Source organism: Saccopteryx leptura, chromosome 1 (assembly GCF_036850995.1).
Source record: "Saccopteryx leptura isolate mSacLep1 chromosome 1, mSacLep1_pri_phased_curated, whole genome shotgun sequence".
Classification (NCBI taxonomy): Eukaryota; Metazoa; Chordata; class Mammalia; order Chiroptera; family Emballonuridae; genus Saccopteryx; species Saccopteryx leptura.
The window spans coordinates 303,289,515-303,308,387 of record NC_089503.1 but is presented as its reverse complement, the minus strand read 5'-3'; the positions used below and the strand labels follow the sequence as shown (position 1 = coordinate 303,308,387).

At 53.8% G+C, this 18,873-nt stretch overlaps 2 protein-coding genes across 4 annotated transcripts in view; one reads left to right on the top strand and one right to left on the bottom strand.

Moving 5' to 3' along the window:
• Positions 1 to 1,673, top strand: part of TNFRSF1A (TNF receptor superfamily member 1A) — a 14,239-nt gene extending 12,566 nt beyond the window's left edge. For both annotated transcript variants that reach the window (XM_066357611.1, XM_066357603.1), the window contains exons 8-10: positions 112 to 140; positions 333 to 591; positions 752 to 1,673. In XM_066357611.1, the coding sequence (XP_066213708.1) occupies positions 112 to 140; positions 333 to 591; positions 752 to 1,056 (593 nt within the window). In that variant the 3' untranslated portion in view covers positions 1,057 to 1,673. The remainder of the gene's footprint in view (positions 1 to 111; positions 141 to 332; positions 592 to 751) is intronic.
• Positions 1,272 to 18,873, bottom strand: PLEKHG6 (pleckstrin homology and RhoGEF domain containing G6). 2 transcript variants are annotated; one of them, XM_066357586.1, is made up of 16 exons: positions 18,718 to 18,873; positions 17,146 to 17,351; positions 15,731 to 15,943; positions 15,026 to 15,190; positions 14,598 to 14,693; positions 14,280 to 14,330; positions 13,827 to 13,976; positions 12,805 to 12,915; positions 12,507 to 12,656; positions 12,150 to 12,287; positions 11,730 to 11,849; positions 11,206 to 11,338; positions 10,973 to 11,088; positions 3,719 to 3,864; positions 2,322 to 3,017; positions 1,272 to 2,118 (listed from the first exon to the last, which is right to left on the bottom strand). In XM_066357586.1, the coding sequence occupies exons 2-16, from the start codon at positions 17,281 to 17,283 to the stop codon at positions 2,109 to 2,111; spliced, it is 2,433 nt and encodes an 810-aa protein (XP_066213683.1). In that variant the 5' UTR covers positions 17,284 to 17,351; positions 18,718 to 18,873; the 3' UTR covers positions 1,272 to 2,108. The 2 variants fall into 2 exon arrangements, with proteins under 2 accessions (XP_066213683.1, XP_066213688.1); XM_066357591.1 differs by having other exon boundaries at positions 15,731 to 15,886.

The following is an 18,873-nucleotide window of genomic DNA, read 5'->3' as shown; positions in this document are numbered from 1 at the left end:
CACAGAGGCCCTGAAGCATGTCACCACAAGTTCCCCAGGGCCAGCCCTAGTATAGGCACCAGGGTTGAGGGAGGAAGTGAAATTTGTGACATTTTGTTTCTTTTTTCTCAGTTTTTGGGAAATCGACACCTGAAAAAGAGGTAAGATGAAACCAGAGACCTACCCCCACTCTTCCTTGACTGTCCATTTTAATCTTGTAAGAACCAAATCAGGGTATTGTCACCCTTAACCCTTGGGGTGCCCTTCCTCCCTCCAATCCCACCCCATCCAGAATAAAGAAGGCTAGCTGTTTTTCTCCCTCCGCTACTAATGCTGTACCTCCTCTCTTTCAGGGGGACCCTGAGCACAGGGCTTCAGCCCCAGCCTTCAGCCCCAATACAGGCTTCAGTCCCATCTCCAACTCCACCTCAAGTCCCACCTTCAGCCCTACTGACTGGTCCAACTTCAGAACTGCACCACCCCACAGAGAGATGAGCCCCTCCCACCAGGGGGCTGGCCCACTCCTCACAGCAGCTCCGGAGTCCACCCCCATCCCCACCGTTCTTTCGAAGTGGGAAGGCAGTGCTTACACACAGCGCCCAGGCCCAGATGGTGAGCGCCCGGCCAGGAGTCCCGGCTAGGGGTGCAGGCTGGGGTGTTGGTGTGGGTGTGTTGGTAGGGGACTCCTAGAAGACACATGTGTGAGCAGGGAGCCGGCCAGGGTGGGCCTGGGAGCCACAGCGCCAGGCTCACCTCTCGCTTCCCTGGGCAGACCCCGCGATGCTCTATGCTGTGGTGAACAGCGTGCCCCCATCGCGCTGGAAGGAGTTTGTGCGGAGGCTGGGGCTGAGCGAGCATGAGATCGAGCGGCTGGAGCTGCAGAACGGACGCTGCCTGCGTGAGGCTCACTACAGCATGCTGGCAGCCTGGCGGCAGCGCACACCCCGGCGAGAGGCCACGCTGGAGCTGCTGGGCCAGGTGCTCCGCGACATGGACTTGGTTGGCTGCCTGGAGGACATCGAGAACGCTCTGAGTGGCCCTTCCTCCCTATCACTGCCACCCCAGGTTCCCAGATGAGGCCACACCCGCTTGGAGGGGCCTGCCCTGAGGACAGCTGCTACCTGCCCAGGCCCCCCCACCAAGGACTTTGCAAGAGGCCCCTGGACCCCCTTTTTTCTGGAGAGGAAGGGTCTTGGACGGACAGGCATGAGCTGGCAGCCAATTACTTGGTGCTACTCCCTCAGTGTACATAGCTTTTCTCAGCTGTCTGAGCACTGCGGGAGGGTCAGCGCTGTGTGTGTGTGTGTGTGTGTGTGTGTGTGTGTGACAGAGAGAGAGAGAGAGTATATAGAGATAGATGTGTGTGTGTGTGTGGTTGTGAGAGAGGCGGAGTATGCCAGGAGCCCAGTGGGTGGTTGTGGGGTTAAGGGACGCCATGCCTCATTGCCTATTTCTGGCCTGGAGGACCCAGCAAGGCCCTTTAGGGGCCCCTGGTTGTTTCCTGAGCCTTTTTAACAGTAGATAAGCAATCTTTGTATCAATCATGTTATACTACTAGAAACTGGGCGCCCCTGTGTTCCCTGCCCATTCAAGCAGAGTAAGCTGACTGTCCCAAGGTAGGGACAAGCACAGAATCATGGGGCCTCCAGCTGGAGCTGTCAACTTGTGTAAATACACTAAGACTGAGAATCAAAGCTCTGATGCTGGGCGGAGTGGTCTTTCTGAGTGGGGTGGGGTGGTAGCCTGGGTCAGAGGTCTGGATCCTGAGGGGTGGGATGCTGAGAAGTCCTGGGCTCAGGCCAGGAACCCACCACCATTATGCCAGCTGCCGGAGAAGCCACCGGTGGTCTCTGCTACTCTCCCCTCTCGGGTTCTTCCCACCTTCATCCAGCGCTGATGGGGCAGCCGTGTTTATGCACAACTTTATGTGGGGGCTCAGGTGTCTGTGGTACACAAATGTGCCGCTCTTGATCCCCAGAGTTCTTAGAGCAGGAAGCACAGGGGATCCTGGGCCAGGCTTCTTCATGGGGAGTGTGGACCTTGATGTGGAGGCCAGGGGTGGGGGTGGTGACCAGCACTCTTGGGGAGAGACGTCCTCAGGGAGTGATGCCAAAGTTCCTGAGGGTTCCTCATACCTCTCTGAAAAGAAAGGAGGCGTTAGGCGAAGGCAGACGTGGGGCAAAGAGTGAGGCTAGGGGCCCTTGCGTGCCATGGCCCCTGCTCTGGTGCGGCCCTCCTCTACTGACCCTTTCCCCACCAACCTCCCACTCTGATACCCCCTCCCGCTCCGGACTGGCCTTCCCCTCTGCTCCCTCCCAGGCCACCTTCCCTTCAGCACTTACGATGCGGACGTGGGGGTGTCTAGTATGATGTGGTGCCCACGCATCTTCTGCAACTGGGCCCGAGTCAGCTTCTGAGGCCTGCTATTTCCAGTCTTGGGGATGCCCTCGATCCTTTGGCTGGCCAGGTCCTCCCGGATCTCTCTGAGCATGTCCTCAGGCTTGAGGGGGCGGGGTGAGGGGGTAGGGTGGGGTCCTTGGACGCGGGGTCCCTCTTCTTCCTCATCCTCTGAGGAAGCCCAGGAGCTTTCCCCAGCAGAGTCAGCATGGGTCAGGGAGTGTGAGAGCTGCCCTCGTAGTCGGGCCCTATGCAAGGTTTCTACGACCATCTTCCCTCCCACCGACGTTCCGTCTTCTTCCTCAGACCAGGGTGGTGGTTCTCCCCTGGGAAGACTGCCTCCTCTTCGGAGAGTTTCTCCTGGCAGTTCAGGGGTGCTTCGGCGTTGGGGAGCTTGGGGGTCAGGAGGCTTGGGGCGCAAAGTAACATCCCGGAGGTCCAGGGCAGAGGCAGTGAGGCCGGGGTGCCGCCGAAAGGCCAACGGGCGTAGACGACTCAGTGAGGAATGGGACCCCTTGGGGGAGTCAGGGATCAGAGTGCTGTAGCCCGAGTCTGAGATGTCATCTGGTACTGAGGGAGTGTCTCCATCTGTGTCTTCTGTCACCACCAGCTGGGGGATGACAGTGGAGAACTCAGGAGTCCTATAAATTAATGAAAGTTCAGAGTCAGATGCTAAGGGGGTCAAGTTCAAGTCCAGGAAGTATCCTTGATCACTCCATTCAGAGTGGCCCCTCCAAACTTAATTTGGTATATCCTTTACACTGCACTGACTGTTTTTATCACCTCTCTGGTTAGGCTGTAAGCTCCTCTAAGACGTTTTAGCCACAGCACTTAGTCTAGGTCCTTGCATCAAGTAAGCACTCGGGTATTTTCTGCGAGGTTCCTGAGATCCCCTGAGATTACCCCCAGTGATGGATTTTCCCCCTTAACCATGCTGCTGAACAGCTGTGTTAATTCAGGATGAACCTCTCAGCTCAGGATTTGGGCTAAGCTGATGTCTGCAGCTTCCACATTCTGCAAATCCCTACTGGCCTTCACTCTCCATCCCTAGCTTGGGGAGCCTGCTTCTCTCAGGGAGTTTAAGTCTCTTGTGTCTTTTTTTCAGTCTGTGCCAATCCCAGCCTGTCTAGCCTTCTAGGCTCTTCCAGGAGGCCCTTTGCACAGCTGGTGTCAACCTGTTCTCCAACCTGTAGCCTGGGTTCCTTAATCTAGTCCTAATCCCCCCAAGTGCAGTCATACCGTTTTCTAGGGGCTGGCATACCATTTTGGGGGTTCCTCTTCTCTCCCTCCCTGTCTGCAGTCCCCTTACTGTGAAAGAGCCTATAGTCCCTGAGGCTCTTACCTCCCCTCCACGCTGCTCTGAGAGCCCTCTGGTGAAGGCGTGGAGGGCCCGGTGCCCAGAGACTCCTGGTCCGCGTCCCTGTAGAGGGCCAGGAGCTCCCTCTTCTGTCGGACATATTCCTCTTCCTTCAGCTTTCGCAGGGTGTCCTAGGGCGGGATACTTTCATTAAGATCCTGGATTATTGAGCATTTGCTGTATGTCGTGCACTGGGCTAAGTGCTTTACATACATTATCTCCTTTAATCTTCACAACTTGATGAGGCAGATATCATTTTTTACTCCTGCTTTGCTACTGAGAAATGGAGACTGAGGTTAGTAACTACCGAGGTCATGCTGTAAGAAAGTGGGATAGAACCAGGATTTGGACTCCTGAGCTGGTCCTGAGGGTTGGTATGCTGAGGAGGCCCTTTCTCTTCCTGCTTCTTATGCCCCCTTGGCAAGCCCTCTATCTGCTCTGCTCCCTCCTTGAGGAAGCCCTCCTTGATTGGTAGTGATTATAAGTCCTGGGTCCTCATGTTATTCTTCCTCCTGCCACCAGGGTGAGTAGGGGCAGGCTTAGTTTTGCGCTGAGGACTATGCTGTCCTTCAGAGAGGAAAGCAAGCCTGTCTCAGAGTTTTGGAGAGAGGATACATTGTATTTTCTGTCTTCCTCCTTCAACATTCTCATTCAGGTGTCATCAGGATACAATAGTGACACTGGAGAAGTGGTTTACAGAGCAGCTCCACATATACACAGTCATTTGAAACACACCATCCCCTGCAGGATGGGAAGCATGGATATTAGCCCATTTTATAGGTGAGAAAACAAGACTGAGAGCTAAAGGGACTTGCCCAAAGTCACACAGGTAGACAAACAGAACTGGGACTGGGCCTTTCCCTGTAGTCCCAGAGCAGTCAACTTTACTGTTTTCAAGGGCAGCCTTAAAGGGTAAAGTTATTAGAGGTCAACACTTGCTGGGGAGGAGAGGGAAGGCAGCAGAAGTGAGGAGAGGCCACAGGTGAGGATTGGCAACGGAGTGGTGACTGCCACAGGCGGCGCTGATGTCAGTGCGCACTGGATGGCATCTTCACTGCTGAAATATTGAAGTACTTCCGTGCTGGTAAGCCAAGGGCTGCTGTCTGAGCCTCCCACCTCCCTTCCCCAGGACTATCTTGCCCCAAGATCCAGCGGCTGGCATAGGCGGGGACCTCTAAGACCCTTTTCCCATGCTCCACTCTGATGCTTGATGCCCACACCACACTGGTGGTTAAGTGTTTTGAATATCTCCCCACTTCAGGTATATAAACCAACAATTCTGAGGCACCTGGACCTCTCTATAGCTTCTCCAGAAACACAGTGGGTAGCTAGGTCAGCAGAAGAGACATGCTGGAGAAATGGAGGACAGGGTAGGAAATGCCATCAGTGACATGGGCTTCTATTTCCAGTTCTCCTTGCCTGGCTCTGCAGTCACTCAGTCTCCTGAGTGAGGGAGCACTGCAAGGATGCTTAGCTGTCTCACAAGACTTGGTCTGTCAGCCAGAGCAAGGGATGACGGTGCCTGGGGGCAGGAGACCAGCACACCAGGCCAGAGCCTGAGCCCTCTCCCTGTCTCCAGACCGCATCTCCCGGCTGTGTGGCGTGTGAGAAGGGCCATTCCTGGGGCCTGGAAGAGGCTGGGGCAGGCTGCTTGTCCTGCTGAGATGCTGGGCCCCTTTGCCCCACAATCCCAAGTTCAGTTTTGTGTTTGGGATGTTCAGGATAGGGATGGTGTGTGGAAGAAAAGAACTGGAAAGGGGGGTGGGGTGTTTGTAAGAAATAGCCAATACCAGCATCTTCACTAAACTTGTCCCTGGCCCTGCCCCGGGAAAAAGCAGGGAGGCAGGGACTTCAGGCACCAGGGCCTGGGGCTGTTTGAAGGGCCCCCAGCACTCCAAAGCCTCTTCAGCAACCCAGGGAGGTTTGAGTAAGAGGTGAGACACGCTGGGGGACAGATGGGAAAGGAAGAGAAAACTGGTGCCTGAGCCAGAACGTGACACCCCCACAAAGCTGGGAAAGGAAAGGAGGTCTCCTTCAGGGCGCCTCTTCTTCCTTTGCCTGGGTGGGGACCCGAAGCCTTAAGAGGAAACGCCTCCTCTCCCACTGCCTCTGAGGCGGCTCCCAGATTCACCAGCTCCTTCCAGAGTTCCCCAGATGCTGAGGCCTTTCCCCAGTCAGTACCGAGCCCCCCCACCCTCCCCCCGGTCTCATGATGGCAATAACAAGCATTTATGGAGTGCTCATTAAGTGCTGGGTCTTGGGCCATTTACAAACATCTTTTTCTCATCTATCCTGCGTGGCAGTTCCCATTATCACTGCAATTCCCAGACGGGGACTGGGCTCAGAGCAATGAAGTAACTCCTACCAGAACCCAGAGATAACCAGAGCTGGGCTCTGCGCCCTCGAAGCCTGGCTCCTCCCTTCCTTCAACTTCTCTGACAACTTTTTCTGTTCCTGTCACTCGTGAAAAGGTCTTTCCCTCTTGTCATCCCCTAAATATGGGCATTTCCCAAGAGTCAGTCTCTCTTCCCTTGAGGAAGCTTCTTTTCTCTAAAAGCTTAAGGCAGCGTGGGTAGATCCACCAGGAATAACCTCCATCTCCATTTTGGTAAGGGGGAGAAAAATTCATCTGGCCCCTGGGGGTCACTGTCTCAGGGGCCAAGTAGATATGCTTCTGTCCTCTGCAGTTTACAATGATGATACAGAGTGGGACTCTCTAAGAAGCTGATTTTAGATAATAGCAGGACAAACTAATTTCAGAGCTTCAGTTCTTTGTTTTGCAAAGGGAAGCCCGAAGCTTTAGGTATCAGAACGGGAGTCCTTTCCTCTATTAGCCAGGAAGGAGACTACTGCGAGCTAAATTATTTTGCATCATAAAATACCAGCAATTTTTAGAGGTCTCCTGGGAGCTCTAAAAGGAGAAAGGGGGGCCCTGGCTAGATAGCTCAGTTGAGAGCATCCTCCAGAAGCTCCTAGGCTGCCGGTTTGATTTTTGGTCAGGGTACATGCAGGAACAGAATGATGTTCCTGTTTCTCTCTCTCTTGCTTTCTTCCTATCTCTAAAATCAATAAACATAAAAAAAAAACCTTTTAAAGGAGAAGGGGAGGCCCTGGCCGGTTGGCTCAGTGGTAGAGCATCGGTCCTGCATGTGAGAAGTCCCAGGTTCGATTTCCGGCCAGGGCACACAGGAGAAGCGACGTCCATCTGCTTCTCCACCCTCCCCCCCACCCCACCCCAGCTGCAGCCAAGGCTCCGTTGGAGCAAAGTTGGCCCAGGTGCTGAGGATGGCTCCATGGCCTCCACCTCAGGTGCTAGAATGGCTACGGTTGCAGGCAGCCTCCCCCAACCCTCTCACTTTGTAAAAATACAAAAGAAAAAAAAAAGAGAAGGGGAGATATTGTCATGGGAGTCAGAATGGAAGGAAAAGGAGAACCTTCTGATGGTGGGAGTGGTCAAGGAAAGAGGCTGTCTGCCACTCAGGGCCCCCACCTGCGGTCCTGGAGAGGTGGGGGGGGCCTGTTTTGCCCTCTGTGCCACTCCTACCCAGCCTCCAGGGCAACTCAGCTAACCACTGGGGATGTCAGTCGTCAGCCAGTCCAGCCATGTAGACACTGTGGGTGCTGGGGAAAGTGGTGGAGACAGAAGTCCCTGTCACATAGAGAGAGGGGACTATGAGAGGGGCTGAAGCAGGGCAGATGGAGACTACTCTCACCACACAAACCATTCCCAACCCCACCCCCTACCTTCTGCCTTCCTGGGGACTGTCACCATCTTGTTTAGGTATTTAAGGAAGAGGAGCCATGCAGAGCTGGAGGACACAACATCTTGAGGTTCAACCTTTCATCTTAATTCATTCTTCTTTTTTTTTTTTTTGCATTTTTCCAAAGCTGGAAACGGGGAGGCAGTCAGACAGACTCCCGCATGCGCCTGACCGGGATCCACCCAGCATGCCCACCAGGGGGCGATGCTCTGCCCCTCTGGGGCGTCGCTCTGCTGCATGCAGAGCCATCCTAGTGCCTGAGGCAGAGGCCACAGAGCCATCCTCAGTGCTCGGGCTATCCTTGCTCCAGTGGAGCCTTGGCTGCAGGAGGGGAAGAGAAAGACAGAGAGGAAGGAGAGGGGGAGGGGTGGAGAAGCAGATGGGCGCTTCTCCTGTGTGCCCTGGCCGGGAATCGAACCCGGGACTCCTGCACGCCAGGCCGACGCTCCACCACTGAGCCTACCGGCCAGGGCCTCATTCTTCTTTTTTTTAATGCCAAAAACATCATATTTATTTTTTTACTCTCCTAATTTAGCATTTTTAATACCCTATTTAGAAAGAGACAAAGCTCTAGCTTTCCTTTTCTCAAATAAGCTCTCTACATTATGATACAATATCGTAGATAGGATTGTGGAAAGAATGCTTATAGTTATTTAAAGAACAGACTCTTCATACATTCTCAAAAGTTTCAGAAGCCCTACCTACCTAATGTGCTAATGACAAATCTTTATTATCTAGTCAATAAAGCAAGTCCGATGAAGAACACTAATTTGATTGAAACGCTTTAAAAATAATGAAGTTGCATTCTTCAGAAATAGTCTACAATAAGATATCTTGCCTTGTTCAAAATGCCTCTTCTGTTTTTAAAATTGAGGTATGATTGACATATAACATTATATTAGTTTCAGGTATACAAGGTAATGATTTAATATATGTATATATTATGAAATGATCACCATAATAGGTCTAGTTAACATCCATCACCATAGAGTGTTACAAAAAATTTTCTTGTGATAAGAACTTTTAAGATCTACTCTTAGCAACTCTCATTGTTCAGCCTCCTTTCTCGCCTGACCTCCAGATCTGTGTTTCTACTTCCGCCAGCCCCCAAGCTATCTCTGCTTGGCTGTCTCCCACTGATGCATTTAAATGTGCTTCTGTTTAAGCCTGAATATTGCTACCCTAGGAAACAACAGCTCCCAGGAAACAACAACTAAACAGATTTCCCTTTCTATTGATTTCATTTCCGTCAGCGGCACCATTGCCAAAGCAGGAACCTCAGGAAGCAAATCATCCTTTGTCTTTGTAGAAGCGTCCCAGAGCTTTTACCTAGAGCTGACACCATGCTGTGTGCTTAATCAGAATGATCTTTGACTCTTCCCTGTGAAGCAAGGACTGTTATTATTTATATCCATTTGCAGGTGAAGGAATAGAAGCTCAGGGAAGGCACATAACCAGCCAAGGTCACCCAGCAGGTGAACTGGTAATAAGTCTAGATTCTCATGCATTCAGTATAGGCTTTTAACCAGTTTCCCTACAGCTCACCTGTCTTTTCTTCTTTAGCACCTTTCTTCCTCCCCTCCCCTCCCCTCCCCTCCCCTCCCCTCCCCTCCCCTCCCCTCCCCTCCTTTTCCCTTCCCTATTCCTTCCTTCCTTCCTTCCTTCCTTCCTTCCTTCCTTCCTTCCTTCCTTCCTTTCCTTCCTTTCCTTCCTTTCCTTCCTTTCCTTCCTTTCCTTTCTTCTTTCCTTCCCTTTTGCCTTTTGGAACATGTCTCTAAGGCCATGGCACTAAACCTCAATGTTTCACACCCAAACTAATAGAGTAAATCTGCCACCAACCTCTCCCTCCCCCAACTCACCTATTACTGCCACTTCACAATTCAGGACAAAACACATTGATTTCATCACGGCATTTCCTTGCTCAAGAATCTATGGTGGCTCTCTCTTGTCAACCCAGCTCTGTTTAGTCCCGTCCAGTCTATACTCTTCTGTAGCTCTTGGAGTCCTGCAAAGCCTGGCCCCTCAACCACCAACTCACATAAACCCTTTGCTCCAGACTCAGGCAGACAAGGTAACTGTTCCAAAGCGAATCCAGCCCAAGCACTCCCCTGATTCTTCGGCTCACAGTCTTCCCTGTCCTTAAACATTCAACTCCCCATACTTCTTTGGTTATTCTGCTCCTGCAATGGGTTGAACAGTGGCTCCAGAAAAAAAAAATGTCTAGGTCCCAAGTCCCAGGACCTGTGAATGTGACCTTATTCTGAAAGAGGGTTCAAAGATCCTAAATCAAGAATCTCAAGATGAGATCATCCTAAGTTTAGGATGGGCTCTAAATCTAATAACTGGTGTGTTTATAAGATTCAGGAGAGGGGAATTTGGACAGAGAGGCAGAGAGGAAGGCTGTGAGAAGACAGAGGCAGAGAGTGGAGAAACCAAGGGACGTTTGGAAGCTGGAAGAGGCAAGGAAGGATCTTCCCCTAGAGCACTGGAAAGAGTGGCCCTGCTGACACCTTAATTTCCAACTTCTGGTGTCCATCCAGACTGGGAAAGAATGAGTTTCTGTTACTTTAAATGTACCCAGTTGTGGTGCCAATACAGTTCCATTTCGCTCTCTTGTATGAACTCCTGTAGCTTTAATCACATAAATCTGCCCACATCTCTCCCCTGCTAACACCCTCGCGGGCTCCCTGTCATCTGAAGGACAAAGTTCAAGTTCCTTACGTGGCGTCCTGTGAAGGGCATTTTGGTGCCTGCCTCCCAGCCTCTCTGCCGCCGTGCCTGCCCAGTGCTTCTCGTCCCCGTGATACGAACTACTAGGTCTGTGCCTCTTGCGACACACACAACTGTTTTATACCTCTGATCTTTGCACATTCTGCTTTTCCATTTCAAATACCTTTCCTTCCCACCATTAGTCTGAAATACTCCTAGATATGTTCACAAACGTGACCAGATCAGAGCTCCTCTGCGAAGGTTTCCCAGTGTACCCTCCCTCTAAACTATCCCTTTCCTAACCAACCCACCTGGCAGGACGAATTCTTCCTTTCTGGCCCAAGTTCCATTACGCATGCATGTTTCTATGTTCGTACACTAACTTGTCTGGCTAGGCTGCAGTGCACATTCCTTGAGAGCAGGAATGGTGTTTCACTGCTTTCTGACTCCCTAGCACCTGGCCAGTGCCTGCAGCCAGCCAGGGCCCCATCAATGCGTGTTGAATGGAGGATGAAGTTCAGAAGTGAGTTGTTTCAGGGTGTAGAAACCTCTCGGGGTTGCTGTCTTGGGCTCTCCCAGGGATGGGCAGAGCAGCCAGCTCAAGGTGCAGTTCCCTGCTCTTCCAGGTGGGCAAGGCTGCATCCCTCTCCTGAGGACAGCCTCAGTCTGCACGCGCTGCAGCCTCTCTCTCCTGCTTCTTCATTCTGTGCTCCAGTTACTGAGCTCTGGGGACCCAAGACATCCCTTCCCACACCTGGCTGTCACATACCTGGGCCTGCTGGATCTTCTCCAGCCACTGGGCACAGACTGTGGTACTGGGACAGTACACAGTGAGGGCACTGGAGGCGCACTGGAAGTCAGTGAGGTGAATCGCCAGGAAGCTGTCTGGGTGGAGGAGAAGGTCTGCTTCAAGGTCTGGACTGCTTTGGAACTACATCCCGACTCCTCTTCCCCTTGCCAAGAGGAAAGGACAAGGACAAGGTCCCCTCAGGAGAGACATACTAGGGTTTTGGAGTGGTCGGCACACAAGCTTCTCCAGCATGAAGGGGGGGCGGATAACCTTGGCTCTGCCTGCCTTGCGTTGGGGCTTGGTCACCAGGAGCACGTCAGAGAAGAGGAACAGGTACAGGTCCAGCTGGGAGCATGCACAGGAAAGAGAGGAAGGGTCGGCTGGAGCAGGGGGCGGAGCCAGACAGGGATGGTGCTCATGCCTGAGTGTGCACACGTGGGTGCCCACATACACAGGGACCAGTGCACACTATGCACTGCTAGAGCTGGAGAGGGTGTCAGCTTGGTCCCTTCTCTTAGACAACCAGAGCTTTAGCCAGAACCATGTCCTCTTCCCAATACACACACAGATGTGACACACACATAACCAGGCACATACACAAATACACACACACACACACACACACACACACCCCTCCTGTTTCCTACTTATGTGACTCTGATCTTACCACCCATCATCTCTCCCTTCCCTTCAATCCATCTCTCCTCATCACTGCTCCCGCTCACTGGCCTCTCACCTTCCCTTCTCGCCCTTCCTTCACTCTCATGGGTCCCTCCAGCAGCAGCTGCCTGGTGTGCTCAGGAGCAACCCCCAACATGGGGGACATCAGGTCCAGGTTGGAGAATGGATGCAGCTTCTGAGGGACGCAGAGAGGAGAGGGTCAGGAGACTGGGTAGGGCTTGTGTCTACCTCCAGCCAAGGTGGTTCTTTGTTCCATCACCAGCACCGCCTCTTCCCATCCATCCTCCACTTGGAAGGACATGAAACGTTTCAGTGCCTCCTTTTTACTTTTCTGACCTCTGCTCCTCAGACCCTTACCACTGGGAAGGAATCCTGGGCACGTCCTTTTGTGGCACCTCTGTCCCTTCCCCTCCAGGCCTCTGCCTCAACCACTTTCCTGGGATCTTGCTTTTTCTGAGCCCCTTCCCTCTCTCACCTTCTCCATCTCCTCGCTGGATGGCTCCAGCACCTCATAGGGCCCAATGCGCTGGGCTGCAGCCACCAAGCTTTGCTGCTTTTCGCCCTGGAAGACCTGCTTGTTGATGTATCGCAGAAATAACTCCACACATGCAATCTAGGGGCGGGCGTGGTGTGGAAGGAGGAGCAGCTCAGCTCTGCACCCCACACATCCCCCCCAGTCGATGACAACCACAGCATGCGAACACAGGCTGGCCAGTCCGTGCCACACTGACCCATACACACGGGAAAAAGAGACCCGCAAAAGTTCCTGGAGAACAGTTTCCACCCACCAGTCCCTGACTCCCGAGGATCCTGGCTCTGCCAGGCCACCTACCATGGCTTTCAGGCCCTTGCGGGCTCGTGCCTCAGGGGTCCTCTTGAGCACAGCTCGCAGTAGCAGTGGGTACTTGGTGATGCGCTGGTGGGGCTTGATGAGTAGGTCACCCAGCGTCTGCCTCCCCGAGAGCTTATGCTTTTCACACCACTGCCAGGGAAGGTGGGCAGGGGGTCAGCAGTCTGCAAGCTCCTACCTGCCCACCTTGGGCCCAGCTGGAGATTGGGGGTGCGGTGGGTGGGGGAAACCTGGTCATCTAAGGTCTGCCCATCCCCCTTCCCGGCACCCCCTCTCGCACCTGCACGAAGGCACGGAAGGGAGGATTGCTGTCTTGCTTCTCCCGGGCATAAGCCATAGTCTGCTTCACTCTCAGGCAGTACTGGACATAGGGCTGGAACCGCTGGCTGAACTAGAGGGACAGATGTAGGGGGGCAGGGGAAGAAGGTCATGAGATACAGGCTTTGGCAGCAGAACATGGGAGCAGTGGGTAGGGGTGGGGGTGGGGACAGCCTCCAATAGACCCTTGGTCCAGCTTTGCCAATCTCTACCTCCCATGACTGCCAGCCCTTCTCTCTGGATTCCAAGGAAGAGTTGAGGACCTGACTGGTGGACCCATGGCTGCTCTCTAAGCTCCTGTCCACAGCCCCAGCTGTGCCCTGCTGCTCTGAATTGACTCCTGCCATCAATAATTCAGCGGAACGTTCTCAGGACACTGCAGATCCCATTTCACCCGGTGGAGGGGTAGTGACCTGAGGCTTGCCCAGAAGCCCTGTCCTGTGGAAGGGGGCCACCTAAGGCTCCCAGGACACTGACCAGCCACCTCTGTACCCCATCCCAACTTTGCAAGGTCCACATCATCCTGGCTAGAGAAAACCGGGGAAGAAAACCGGATCCTGAGCCTCTTGCTTTCTCTTGTCATACTTCTCTATGCTCCGGGTATCCCTGTGGTCTTTTACACACCCTCCTTCCCTCAGTCCCCAAGGGGACACCTCACCTAGGTCCCCTTTTTGCTCCCAGCTATCTGTCAATGGATCTCTGTCTGAGAAGTAGGATTTTATAGTTGATAGAGCTTAGGTGTAACTGTTCCCTGAGACGAATGCATTTTTATGTCCTAAGGATCTTGAGAAGCCCAGAGAACCTCTGAGGCAGAGGTCAGACTATCAAGTGAAGGGCAGGAGGTGAGATGATATTTGGGGTAGGAGCTATGCCCTTGAGCCCCCTCAAAGGAACCATGGGAGGGTTCCCGTTGCATAGACATACCCTACAGACAGGAACCCCCTCTCCCAGTTCCGCCTCCCCCAGCCCTTGGCAGTGCCTCACCGCCAGGAAGCCATCTTCTAGGCTGACAGGGTCCAGAGCCTGGCCTGAAGCTCGAGTCTTCGCCAGGGTAGGCCCCAGCACCTCTTCCCAAAAGCGTCGGTGGGCTCGAATCAGGCTGGGGACATTTCCGAACAGAGTCTCAGCTGACACCTGGAGGAGGGAGCGGAACTTAGCAACGTGCCTTGGCAGGTCACCATCAAGTAGCATTGGCCGTGGAGACACAAGAACGGCTAAGTAAGCTTGGATGGTGGGGGTAGGCTGGGACCTTGGCCTGCTTGGGGTCTAGAACAGAAGGGGATTCGGGAGGGTGGGTGGTATCCTAGAAAACGGAGCAGGGGATATTCAGGCTGGGAAGCCTGGAGGGCTCTCTGTGACCCTCCCCCCACCTCACACCCAACTCCTCAGGCTCAGAGCTTGGGATGCACCAGGCTCCGCTCCTGAGCTTCCACTCACTTCTGTCAGAAGTCCGACTCGCTGCAAGTTCAGCAGACCGGCGGCTAGAAGCTAGATGCAGAGAGAGATGAGGGTCTCAGCGCCTGACCTCTTCCTCTCGGGACCAGCCTTTCAATGCATCCCCCCCGCCCCACTTCAGTCCTGCCAGCCTCTCTCCCAAGATCCTGGGAAGTTCTCAATTCAGAAGGATCTCTTGGTATAGTGCCCCTCCAGCTCCCAGCAACCCTGCCCCTATGGCCTGCGAGACCTGGGGAAAAGGCAGGGGAGATGGGTATATGGCTGAGGATGGAGCCAGGGCTGGGACTGAGGGAGACTCACGTCAGTCATGATCTTGAGCTTCCGTATGTAGATGAGCTCAGTGGTCAGTAGCTCCCAGAGTGCTTCCTGTTGGTGGCAAAGCTCCAGGCTCATCTCCTAGGGTGGAGATGGGGCTGGTTCAGTTGGGGAACAATGGCAAGAACAGCAGCTACCATTTGTTAAATGCTACTGGATCTAATTCACAGATGCCATTTTAATCCTCTAACCAGTCCTCCAGTGTGTAGGTGTCATTCCCATCTTACAGATGAGGCAGCTGAGGCGCAATGAGGTTTGCTGTTGTGATCAAGGTCTCACTAATAAGTGATGGAGTTGGGATTTGAACCTAGAGCAAGACTTCCCCACGTGATCTGAGGCCTTTCCCTTGAAAAGAGGCAGAGGTGAGATGTGGGTCTGTAACCCCACAGGGACAGTCTGTGTTGCAGACCCACCTCGTGCCCGGGCACCAGCTCCTTCCAGGACTTCTCGATGGTCGGGCTGCTGTCACTGTCCTTTCCTATCTCCCAGTGCTGCCTGTCCTCAGGGGGCAGGCGGGGCATCCCATAGACGCTGAACTTATACAGCCTCTCCTCCAGCTCACGGACCTTGGTGACGTCCTGGGGAGAAGAGAATCAGTCGTGGCCACAGCCTGGGCACCTAGCCCAATGGGCCCATGGAGGGCTGCACATGCACATGTGCGTGTGAGAGAGAGCACTGAATGCGCATGAGGATGTGGAAGCCTGGGGCACAGGGATCGACCCCAGCTGGGATTCCAGGTGCAAGGGTGTTACTGGGACATGAAAGGAGAGGCACTTTGGTCTGCAGAAAGGTTCCTGGATAGAGGGGTCTGACCTGGGCTCCCTAACCAGAAGGGTGCCTTCCAGGGGTCTTTTGAGACAGAACCCTTCAGAGGGACCTTCAGGTGGAGACCAGCTAGGACTTAGGAAATCAGTGGCCTCAGGCAGCATTGTGACATTTGCCCATAATGTGGACATTTTATAAGGTGGTGTGGCTCAGGGGATATACCCCTGAGATGGTCTGTAGACAGATCCAGGCAGCTTATTGGAGGGGCTGCCTAAACTCTCAGCTCTGATGTCTGTGGAGGACATCACAACTCAGAATGTGTGCATGGGGAAGGGAGGAAGGGGACCCTTTACCTTGGATTTGGGGGAGTGAGGTGGGCCAGCCCCAAAATGGCCTCCATGCCTCTTCTCAAGCTCTGGTTCTCGTAACCTCAGAGGAGACAGGCCTCGGGATTGGCCAGAACCCTTGACAAAGGAGATTTTGTCCTGGAAGCGTAGGCGATTGAGATCCTGGGAAAAGAGCAGGGAAAAATCTGAGGGGAGGGTGCTTCCCTTCCCCGAGAAGTCCTATGGAGGTAAAGAGGTGCAGGCTTTGCTCAAGATGGCATCCCTCACCCGTGCATGTTGAGCTGACTCACTTCTCCCCTCAAACCAGTTCGGCGTGAGCCGCTCCTGCCCTGAGTCACAGTGGCTGCTGCCAGGGAGGCCAAGTGGGTTGGGCAGGGACATGCCAAGCTGGCTTCTTGAGTGGGCCTACGGGCAGAAGCAGGGGCCTCCTGCAGAGCAGTGCACAGGTATGCACACGCCTGGGCACTGGTGTGTTCCCCTCCCCCCATGTCTATCCACTCATGTGTGTGCTCCCTGCACACAGGCTCACATGCACAGTGCATGGTGCATACTACATCTGGGTCTCTTACAGCTTCCCTGGTTTGCAAACACCCTCCTTTATATGTGCAATGAGAGCATATATATGTGCGGCTCCTCATCCAGGGGCACGCAGCCTGTGTCCCATCCAGTGGGGAGTAGCTGCCCTTCCATGTGAGAGATTGAGGCCATGGCCACAAGTTTCCTCCTGGACAGGCCTGGTCACATTCTTTGTTCTGCCTGTGGCCTGATTTACTCTACAGACTTCTTAGTCTCCCTTTCCACCTTTAGCTTGGAGAGTCCCCGGCTGTCCTCCCTGTATTCTAGGGCCAGATCTCCCTCCAGTAAGGCTGAGGATACCCCCATCCAGAAGCAGAACTGTTTTCAAGGTGGAGGGAAGCCTAGAGGCTGAGGGAAGGACCGCTGGCCTCCACACCCCTTTCCTTGGTCAGCATTGGAAGCAGGCCAGGAGGGTGGAGCCCAGGGAGCCCTCACACCCCTCCCTGCTTTCATAGTAGGGACACTCTGAACCTTTGCTCTTCTTCCAGCCCTGACTCAGAGCCCACAGGCTCCTCCCAGATAGAGGTGGGAGCCTGAGAGATGCCATCCTCAGGGCTTGGCGAAGTTCCCTAGCTACCTGCCTCAGACCTGTCTAACAGCAGCTCTTCTGAAGGCCTGGCTTCTCCTGGCTCTCTGCCTCTAGTGCCCCATCTGTCTGGGATGGGTGTGGAGTCCTGGGAGCCTGGCCCAACACTGCCTTCCTCACTCTCCCAACCCAGGAAAGAAGGTAGGGTGCGGGATAAGAATAGAGCAACCCATGCACCTGTAAAAGGCAGGGACTTGAAAGCCCGGTGTCCTCCCTCCTGCCCCACCCAGGTCACCCTTGGGGCACAGCCTGGACTCACCAGCGCAAGGCCTCCTCGGGGATAGAGACCGCCAGCAGCGCTCTGGGCAGAGGCCTGATGCCGGCCCTCATAACTCTCAATGAGGGAGTCCACGAGTCCTTGGAGGGGACCCTCATCTGGAGAACCAAAGGCCTGCATCCCCTCTCTCCTAGGTCACCTCCAAAGCTTCATATTTCCAAGTTCCAGGAGAAATGGGTCCCCTGAGGCTGCAAAAAGAAAATGAAGGAATGGAAGGGCCGGCTTTGATTAGTGGGTGGCACCAGGCCTGAGCCCAAGGTGGTGGGGATAAGGAGGAAAGGAGGCGGGAGGGACAAGGGCTTGGTCACTTGCTGGAAGAGTATGGCTGCCTCATCTAAGTCTGGGTGGGTGGGGAATGCCCCCACATGCTGGGTAGAAAGCCCCTTGGAGCAATTTCTCCTACCTCACAATTGTGCACATTTGGTGTATAAGCTCACACTGGCCTCAAATGATGCTTTCGTCCTAAGAGTAACTGGGAGCACGGGTGCTAGATGAGTCCCCAGCTTTTTGGATGCCTTCAGGTTGGGGGGGGGCTCCCCTTGCATCCAGTTACAGCCTTCCTTTCCCCAGACGTAGCCTGGGGTGAAGCTGTAGGGAGGTCATGGAGAGAGAGAGGGCAGGAGACTGCCTGGACCTGTCACCTGTTTTTGGACAACCTCCGTGCTAAGAATGCTTTTTATGTTTAAATAGTTGGAAAAAGAATAGAAGAATACTATTTCATCACACAACCATATTATACACAATTTACATTTCAGGCCCTGGCCGGGTAGCTCAATTGCTTAGTGTCATCCCGCTACGCCAAGGTTGAGGGTTTGATCTTTGGTCAGATCAACCAATGAATGCATAAACAGGCGAAACAACAAATTGATGTTTCTCTCTCTCTCCCTCTATCTCTCTAAAAATAATAATGATAATAAAATTACATTTTAGTTGTTCATAAAGAAAGTTTTATTGGAACATAGCCACATTACTCATGTACTGATGGTCCCTGACTGCTTTCCAGCTAGTTTCAACTGAGATCATATAGACTTCAAAATCTAAAATATTAACTCTCTGGCCCTTTACTGAAAAGTGTGTCCAGCCCTTACCTGGACCCTGTTGGCTACAGACAAAGATGTGAGGGAGGGACAGCTATCAAGCCAGTCGGTCTTAGAAATGAGCCAACGAAAGCGAGGTCTCTGGTCTTGGGCTACATTTGATCTTCCCCAGCCTCTGGGAACACCTCTATGGAGCTGGGGGCCAGGTGTGGGGCTCTATCCTTTCCCCTTCCATCTGGGTAGAGGACCCACCTTCTGGGTGGGCAGGGCCTGAATAGAAGAAGTCCCCCTCCAGGTGGGCCTGAGACCCCTGGTCCTCTCTCCCCCTTTTCTCTGATTTATGAGCAGGGAAGAAAAGTGGTCACTGTCTCCCAGGTCCCCTCCCAGTACGTCTCCCTCCAAGAGCTCTGTCTCCCTCTCGCTCTCTTCCTACCCGCGGTCCTTTCTGAGCTCTGACCGGGTTTCCCTGCGTCTGTCGCCCCCGCGGCCCCCTCCTGCCCCGCCCCCGATCGCTCACCTGTGTCTGCAGGTGTCCCGGCGCTGGCCGGCCGCGCTTCCAGCCCCCGCCCTCGGGGCTTCCGCTAGCCGACGGCTCCTCTTGCGATGCCAGCCCCGCTGCCCGGCCTGGGTCTGGGACCGAGCGGCCCGCAGGACCCGGGCAGCGCAGCGCAGC